The 9,543-nt window shown below is 39.2% G+C and overlaps 1 protein-coding gene across 1 annotated transcript in view; it reads left to right on the forward strand.

Moving 5' to 3' along the window:
* The window catches only part of ZCCHC4 (zinc finger CCHC-type containing 4), a 63,505-nt gene extending 59,164 nt beyond the window's left edge, over positions 1-4,341 (forward strand). The window contains exon 13 of the mRNA XM_003927487.3: positions 3,328-4,341. Coding sequence (XP_003927536.2) covers positions 3,328-3,463 — 136 coding nt within the window. The 3' untranslated portion in view covers positions 3,464-4,341. The remainder of the gene's footprint in view (positions 1-3,327) is intronic.
* The last annotated feature ends 5,202 nt before the right edge of the window (positions 4,342-9,543 follow it).

The following is a 9,543-nucleotide window of genomic DNA, read 5'->3' on the forward strand; positions in this document are numbered from 1 at the left end:
ACTCAGTAAAGTGATACCAATAACAATAACATATTTAGAAAAGCCATTGCTTCTGGAATAGTTATCCCCAAAACAAAGCAAAAAAAAGAAAAACATTGCTATTTTAACCAGGCTAATTTGAATGGTTATACTTTTTTTCTAACTAGAAGGGGTGATAGAATTAAGTTATCTTGCTTTATTGATAAGAAAACTAATGTCACACAGTTATTAATTGGAGATTGCCAGATAGCTAAATTTGACATTATGTGAAAATTGAGATTAGGGTAAAAATGTTGGGCTGCCATATGTCTTGTGATTCCAAAAAATTGATTCATATTAGAAATATCTGATGCTTTTGTAATGATTTATGATAATATTAGAATTCTTTCTCATGTGTTTTGTTTATTTGTGGTCAGTGAAAACTTTTTTTTCCATTGTGGTCCAGCCACTTGAATTCTGGCTACTGCTACAACTGTCTCTTTTCTAAATTTACTCTATTTCAAATAATTATTTCCACTGAGTAATCCAGAATAGAGTTTTAAAAAATCAATTCAAGAAGCTTATTGAAGAATCTTATGAAATATTTTTCCTTAGAATAAACGTTCAAAAACTGAATATAGCCTCATAAACATATTGGTCTGGGACTGTTGTACTATTGACAGTGTAATTCTGGGTGGGAACAGGAGTCAGTAACATGCTCAGCCTTTAATTCTGTGAGCTTACATGGGAACTAAATTTGCGTTTTAATACTCTATTGTAGGCTCTTCATTGCTTCCTGAATAGCCTCAGCTAGTCTGTTTGGCACTAATATACTATTTCATTAGGGGAAATCATCTAGTATCTTTCAGTACTAGATTTTATCAGGTTTAATTCCAAGAGCAAATCTTTTGAGATGCAGATGCCTGATCATTTTAAATAATACTACTTTTTTTCTCAAAGACTCCTAAATTCCTGTTAATAATTACTGCTTTCAAAAAAAAATTATAATGAAATTCACAAAGCAAAATTATTTTTTTCTTTATAATAGTAAAAAATAACATCCTTTTTAGCATACATGGCATAAAAAGGCTTTCCCTCTCATGCCTTTTACAGCTGTCTTATATTAATCTGTTTTTCCTTGGTGTTAATTTTTCTTTCGTTGCTAACTGGAATGATGCTGGCTCCCTCTTGTGGTTAAAACTCATTTTATCAGTTACATAAATACCTATAATTTAGAGGACAAATACTAGGTCAATTTAATTTTAAGGCAAAATAAAACTGACTTATAGTCATTTCATCGCTGTTCAAAGACTTTATCTCCGGAAAGTTTTGTATATTCATAGTACAAATGAATATTTTCAAATATTTTCCTCCTGTTTTTGTTTCCTGTATCCCCTAGTGAAATCTGGTTCATTTTTAGTCCTGCTTATACGTGCATGAGCCAAAAAGAAACTTAAATTTTGTGTACAGGCACACACGGCTTCATTGACTTTGCCGTTAGAGATCGTATTATATACTTCATTAAGTTTACTAAATCATCACTTATCAAGAAATTATCCTACTAAAAAATGACTGGGGAAGTAGATTTATATAGTATGCAAGAATCAGTATAATAGTATCAAGATGACTTGTTTGTTTTAGTTTTCAATTCTACTCCTGTGGACTGTTTTATTTTGAACTGATAACCCCAGTCCATAGTGCAAAATCTAAATATGAAAAAAATTTAAAGTTGTCAAGCAAAATTCTGCATAACGGTCACATGGAACTAATAATAGCTAATATGTATTGAATGATTATTATATGGTTAGTAGTTTGCATATATGAATGATTTACAGTAGAGTATGTGGTATCAGGGTGATTAAGAGCACAGGGTCTGGAGTCAAGGTGGTTCTGCCAGTTCCTCATGGGATGATCATTGATTTCATAGCGTCAATATCTTTGCCTAAAAAAAGTAAGGATGGAGGGGAGGGGGTAATCATCGCCTTTATCACTGTCTCCCAGCTCCTTGAAGTCAACAATTATGCCTATTCATTTTTGTATTCTCAACAGCTAACATATATGCTGAGTAAACAAAAATCGAGACATAAACTGAATCCATTAGGGGATACACTGTTTATGAAGTTCTTCACCCAGGTTTTCTCCTGGCAAGATCAAGAATAAGCTTTTCTATGAAGAAGCTTATGAGACATGAACCTAACAATTGATATTGCTGGGTAATCAGGGGAAGATTCCAGGTTTGCCAGTGCTATAGCTCCGGCCTGTTCCTCGGTTCTCGATATGATGAGTGGTATGATTCTCCTAGCTTGGAGAAAGTGAATGGATGGGCCTGTGATCTTCTTAGCCACGGGTCGCCCGTAACTTACTTCGGAGAACACCAGAAACTAAGAATCTGTTTTGTCAGGTGTGGTTCGGTGTTTTTAGAGGGTGAGGTCCAGCTTGTTTATTTTGAAGCTAATCTTCAAGATAAGGACCACAAAATGCTGATACCCTGTGTGGCACCTGTTAGGACTTTTGATATGCTGAGGAAAGGAAAATCTGCAGGATGTAGGAAATGGGCCCTTTCAAGGCTTGTCAGTTTTTTCCATTGTGCTGTTTCATTTTCCTGCCTCTGCTAACTGCCACATACATCAGCCCCTCTCCTGAAAAACAGAATTCAAGGATTTGGAGATTGAAGTGCTGAGTTGAGCAGTACAGATGTACAAAACACTTTTTAAAGAGAAAAAAGTGCGGTTTTTTTAAAGCATGACTTTTAAAAAGAAAAATTATGCTCGGCCGGGCACAGTGGTTCACACCTGTAATCCCAGCACTTTGGGAGGCTGAGGTGGGTGGATCACGAGGTCAGGAGTTTGAGATTAGCCTGGCCAACATAATGAAACCCCATTTCTACTAAAAATACAAAAATTAGCTGGGCATGGTGGCACACGCCTGTAGACCCAGCTACTCGGGAGGCTGAGGCAGGAGAATCAATTGAACCCAGGAGACGGAAGTTGTGGTGAGCTAAGATCTCACCAGTGCACTCCAGCCTGGGCAACAGAGTGAACTCCATCTCAAATAAATAAATAAATAATAATAAAATCCAAACTCACCTGCTTTGCATTTACATCTGTGGTGAGTTTGCCCCGACCAGCTTATTCTAAATTCGTAGTGACCGTCTTTTAAAGAAATTTTTTTTTTTCTCAAACATTTTGCTGATCAGGCCTCTGTCTCCCTGTTGTTACGGTTAGGAGACTGAGGATTTATGCTCGCAATACACTAGATGCTTTCCCTTCTTGTATTTTCTTATTTGGTTAGCTAGTTAATTAAACTTCAACATAATTACATAATTCACTGTGCTCATTCTGTGAAATAATTTAGCACCTTGTTTTCCAGGGCTGTCAGAAAGCAGAAGCAAAGAAAAAGTAATAAGATGAAAATGGAGACCACGAAAGGACAATCCATGAATCATACATCTGCTACAAGGAGAAAGGAAAGGAGGGAAAGAGCCCATCAATATCTTTGCTCTTAAATGTCCAGTGACTTGAGAATCAGAAAGATCTATAGCCCAACCTTTGACACCATTTTCTGAAAGTGCCACACTGGACTTAAATTCAGCCGCTTTCAGAGGTGGGCACCTTTCTGAGCTAGATAACAGGCAGGTGGCATTTGCTCGCTTATAGCCCCTTATCTATCTCTCTGGAGATTTGGGGAGTCGGTCCATCTTTAGCTGGTTTACTAGTTCTTTCGATGCTTGTTTTCCCTCACTTTAAGTCTCTCCCAGTCACATTATTCTATTTTTTTTATTTATTTTTGAAATGGAATCTTGCTCTGTCGCCCAGGCTGGAGTGCAATGGCAAGATCTCAGCTCACTGCAACCTCCACCTCCGGGGTTCAAGCGATTCTCCTGCCTTAGTCTCCTGAGTATCTGGGATTATAGGCACACACCAGCATGCCTGGACAATTTTTATATTTTTGGTGGAGACAAGGTTTTACCGTATTGGCCAGGCTGGTCTCGAACTCCTGGCCTCAAGTGATCCGCCTGCCTTGGCCTGCCAAAGTGCTGGGATTACAGGCATGAGCCACTACGCCCAGCCTGTCACATTATTCTAGCCTCTTTTATCCAAAAAATGAGCAGACAGCATTCTTTTGCAGACGATATCAGAAGAAAATTAAAGTGAAAACCTATGAAGTTTGTTTACATTAAACATAAAAATATGTTAATTTAAATAGGAGACTATTTTATGTTAAATGTGAAACAATAGTTTAAATCCCACGTGAAAAGAAAAGTACAGTACACAATTGTTTTTAGACTGAATCTGAAGATGATGGAAAGAATTTTTACAAAGCCACTGTAGATAGAGATTGTAATTATAATTACATTATTATTAAATGTTTATTTTCCAAGTACTTTGTGCAGTTGTCCTTTGATGGTCTAGAATCACTTAAATGTTTGTTGAATGAATGAGATGTTTAGAAATATGACTTGCTCTGTCATTCCAGTGTCTTTTAACCGAAGCAGTAAGTTTCTCTCTTTGTGAAGCAGTTAGTAGCAGAAGGCAGGATAGTTTGGTAATTAAACTCCTCATTCCTACCCTTACATTTCCTGGCTGTATGGTCTTGGCCAGGTCACTCACTCCCCAAAAGCCCTGGTTTCTTCATTATTGTAACGGGAGAATAACAGCTATGCCTGAGGGTGGTTTGGTGATTAAATTAAATGAGATCCAAGTGCTTGGCTCTCAGTCTCCTCTGTCATTGGTGAGTCGTGTTAACAATGAAGATTGTTACTGAGGTCTAGTGGTAATTATCTTTTGGCCCAGTGGCATAGCACTGAAGGCAGTAGTTTGAACTCCCAGAACAAACAGTTCATCTCCCCATTTATCCGCTAGTTATTATCTCCTTAAGACTGAATTGTTTTGAATGACTTATATTTGCATAATGACTTTTCTCTTGTTTCTGAACAACTATAAAGCAGATTTGAAGGCATCTTTGCTTGGGGTTAGTCAGAGGCCTGTGAGTAAGGGTAGAGGAACTGCATTGCATCTGGTATTTAAATTCCAGGTAAGTTAGGGCTGATGCCTGGTGTAGAATACTCCAGTGTGGCCCAGATCAGTGTGGCAGTGGTGTGCATCAGTTGATATCAAAAGATGAGTTATACCCCTGGACTTCATAAGCATCAGAAAGCCCTTTTCCCCTTTGTTACATGGAGTGCTATGATGGAAGGGGCACATTTGGAGGTGACTGGGTGACAACGTTGTAAAGCCATTGTGAGAGTTCCCCTCTCTGATTCAAGCAGACATTGCCTGACTTTATGGTGTTCTCCATTCCATGGTAAAATCTATTGAAATCTCTGAAACTAAGACACCTGAGCAACTATGACTACTGAAGAACTGAATTCTGAAGGCCAACAGCTATTCTCACCCCTAGATTTCCTTAATTTTAAAATACCATCAATTGTAAAACACACCATTGATTTTATCATAGCTTTTCAGGGGGAGAAAAGAAACAATACTTCATTAATTATACATATTAATTTTTAGATTATCTGATTTCAGAAATAGTGAAATGTAAAAAAAAAAAAAAAAGCACATCTTAGAATTGAGGAAATAGTTATAATCAGGAATAACATACTTATTTATTTTGAGGCAGAGTCTTGCTCTGTTGGCCAGGCTGGAATGCAATGGCACAATCTTGGTTTACTGCAACCTCCGCCTCCCAGATTCAAGCAATTCTCATGCCTCAGCCTCCCAAGTAGCTGGGATTACAGGTGCCCGCCACCACGCCTGGCTAGTTTTTGTATTTTTAGTAGAGACAGGGTTTCTCCATGTTGGCCAGGGTAGTCTCAAACTCCTCATCTCTGGTGATCTGTCTGCCTTGGCCTCCCAAAGTGCTGGAATTACAGGCATGACCCACCACACCCAACCAGGAATAATGTACTTTAAAACTTTGTTACTGTCTTAGAAAGTTAAAAATAAGAAAGTTGGTGATTTTATACTTAGATTCAATTAATACTGATTTTAAGGACTTAATCTCTGTTCCTTTGTCAGAGAATAAACTAATTGGTAGTCTGTAAAAATGTATTTCTGGGAAGTAGAATGTGAAATGGGATGAGGTCATTTGTTCTTAATAGAAATCTGCATATTTGAATATTAAGATACTCAAAACAGCAATAGAAGAAAATCCCTGAAATTTGACAGAAAACATTTTCTAAGCTTTTAAAAGGACACTTAGTAAATAATTACAGCTAAATTTCATTGTTCTTTCTTATATTATGAAATTTAATGAACTATGAAGTCTTTTTGTCTGCCCTCAGTAATTAGATTTCATGTTTTTCCCTGTATTAGTCCAGTTCCTAGACTAGTTTATTTCTCCATACGCCCCCTTCTTCCAATACTGTTCTTTCTGCTTGGAATATGTCCCCCTACGTGGCCAGTCTGTTCTCTTTTGGGAATCTTCCACAAGTCCCTGATACTGAAACCTTCTTTTGCCCCTTAGCGTTTTATGCCACATTTAAGGCACTTTCACATATTCTGTGATTATTTGTACAGATTTTATTTCTCTCAAAGATTTAGGTTTCTTAATGTCAGTACCCATTTTATCCACTCTTGTGTATCCGGTGCCATGTTGGTGCTCAATAAAAATTTGATGTAGCCAGGCACAGTGGCTCACACCTCCCAAAGTGATAAACCCAGCACTTTGGGAGGCCGAGGTGGGTAGATCACCTGAGGTCTGGAGTTCGAGACCAGCCTGACTAGCATGGAGAAACCCCATCTCTACAAAAAATACAATATTAGCCGGGCATGGTGGCGCATGCCTGTAATCCCAGCTACTCGGGAAACTGAGGCAGAAGAATCTCTTGAACCTGGGAGGCAGATGTTGTGGTGAGCCGAGATGGCGCCATTGCACTCCAGCCTGGGCAACAATAGCTAAACTTCATCTCAAAAAAAAAAAAAAAAAATTTGATGTAAGAATGGAATTTTCTAGAGGCTTTGAAGTGGTAGGCATGCCTGAAATATGGACTGGATCTGCTCTTTTAGGTTTCTTCTAAGGACTAAAAAAGACAACAGATTTGTATCAGGAGGGACTTAGAGTCAATATGAGGACCACCCTGACACTGAGGTTTTAAATGTGGGGATGTGCTGTGTGAGGAAGATTAGTAGCCTTATCTGCAAGGCCCCTTCAAAGTAATCTGCAAAATACTAGGGAGAAGTTTGACTAATCTTGAAACATAAAATCACAACCTACAAAGGGTCTCGGTCTGCTGCCACTGCATTCACAATGTCCGTGTTCATCTCTCCAGTGGAATAGTACATCTGTTGCCAGAGAAATAAAAAAGGGTGTGTTTGTGTGTGTGTTGTTGTTGTTGTTGTTGTTGTTTTAAAGGGAGTCTTTGTCACCCAGGCTGGAGTGCAATGGCACAATCTCGGCTCACTGCAACCACTGCCTCCCAGGTTCAAGTGATTCTCCTGCCTCAGACTCCTGAGTAGCTGGGATTACAGGTGTGCACCACCACACCCTGCTCATTTTTGTATTTTCAGTAGAGACGGTGTTTCGCCATGTTAGCCAGGCTGGTCTCAAACTCTTAACCTTAGGTGATTTACCTGCCTTGGCCTCTCAAAGTGCTGAGATTACAGGCGTGAGCCACCATGCCTGGCCTGTGTGTGGTTTTTATACTTCTTTTATGGTACTTAAATCATGCCCTCTGTAAGAATGACTTTACATATTTATTTAGCTCCATACAGATTAGAAGCTCACTGATGGCAGTGCCTGTGGACATCATTGTGTTTGCTTCCTAGGCACGAGAACTGTGCCTTACCTAAGGTGATAGAGATTATCAGCTGCATCACCTGTGACCTCAATTAATGGGAAGCAGGCAGCCCAGCTAACACATTTCTTTACCCTCTGGGTAGCAGGTGCTTGTAAATACCGAGTGAATGGAAATGCCATTTATTATGCCGCTTTATGCCTCACACCCTAACCATGCTATGCAAGAAGTGGATACACTTAGAGCTGCCTAGGTAGGACAGCTTCCACAAAATCTAAAGGAAAATCCAGTTTTACTCTTTGATGTGATTTTAAATGGACCATGAGGACCTGGGTTGAAATTACTTGAGGGTCAGCTAAGAAGGTCATTGCAGTAAAGTGGAGATAAGATCTCTGCTATTTGATTTCGGGCAATTTAGTATAAGTGTTAACTCAGCAAGATGAGACAAATAGAGCAACGAGATCTCGGAGCTCTGAAAGGTTGAGTTTTAACCCAGCTGTCTTTGGCAGGACAGTTACAAGGTCCCTGGTTTAGTTGCTTGATACCGCTGGTGACCAGAAGAGGAGAAACAGCTGGTGATCTCTAAGATGGTAGGTCTGAATAGACGGGTCAATTTCTTCATCTGTGTTAAATAGACTGAGCTCCAAGTTTCTCTTCAAAGAATCAGTGTGTCGGTATGTTTCTCTCTCTTACTCTTTGTTCCCCATCTTAAAGTTTAACTTCCTGGTTCTCTTTACCCCGTTGCCTCAAGTTTCAGTAAACAACTTTCCTGCCAGTTCTAATCAGTAGTCCGTATCTGTTCCCCTGGTCACCTGCTTTGACCTGAGCCACTCCTGGTCACCTGCTCTGACGTGAGTCACCTTTAGTTACCTGTTCCATAACCATCCTTTCCGCCAAACTGCTCACCCCACCACTCTGGCTCATACCCCTCCTCCCTTTAAAATGGCCAATTAGAATTAGCTTAGACTATGTGGTCCAACCCTAGCCAAAGGGGGAATGACGCAGCAGTAGGGGCTAACTGCATTAGGGATAAAAACTTCTTCCTCTCCCTTGTTCAGGTGTGCTCTTGCTATTGCTCCATCGGTGAGATGCACGCTTCTATAGAAGTAAATTGCCTTGCTGAAAAAAATCTTTGATCACTAGTTCTTCTTTTTGGCACCGAGGAACAAGCACTTGTTTCTGACATCTAGAAATGTGGAGAGGAGGAGTGGGAGAACACTAGAGGAAGTCAGCCCAAACATTCTATGTGCTTAAAGAAGACAGAAGAAAACAAAGGTTGCTGCCTGTTAACTTTACAGTTAATACATGAGCCAGGTAAATCAAGGAAAATAAAAGTATCTCTTAACCTACCACCCAGAGATACCACCCAGAGATAACCACTATTACAACTTCCCTGTCTACCCTTCCAAAGATAGGTTCTTGCATAAACAGGTATACAGACACATGCTAAAATTTCCCTCACGAAAATGGAATTTTAAGTACATACTGTTTTGTGATTCACGCTTTTTTGTAAGTATATTGTGAACATTGATTTATGTCTGTGTAGTATTTTTCAGGATCAATATATTTTTTTTAAATTTATGATGGGACATCTAGGTTGTCTGCATTTTTTTCACTTTTGTTAATAACCTTGTAATGAACATGCTTAAGTATTTATTTCTCCTGCCTTTACCTCCTTAAAAAGGACTGATGCCTGGTCCCTGAGCCTTCTTCCCTTTTCCTCTTTACTCTGTGTCACAAATGCACAAATGAGCCAATTTGACAAAGCAGTATTTTCCTAAGGATGGGGGAGGCAAACGGAGTAGGTAAAGCAAAAATCTTTATGGGGCAAAGAGAAAAGTTTGGAA

This window comes from Saimiri boliviensis, chromosome 3, assembly GCF_048565385.1.
Source record: "Saimiri boliviensis isolate mSaiBol1 chromosome 3, mSaiBol1.pri, whole genome shotgun sequence".
Classification (NCBI taxonomy): domain Eukaryota; kingdom Metazoa; phylum Chordata; class Mammalia; order Primates; family Cebidae; genus Saimiri; species Saimiri boliviensis.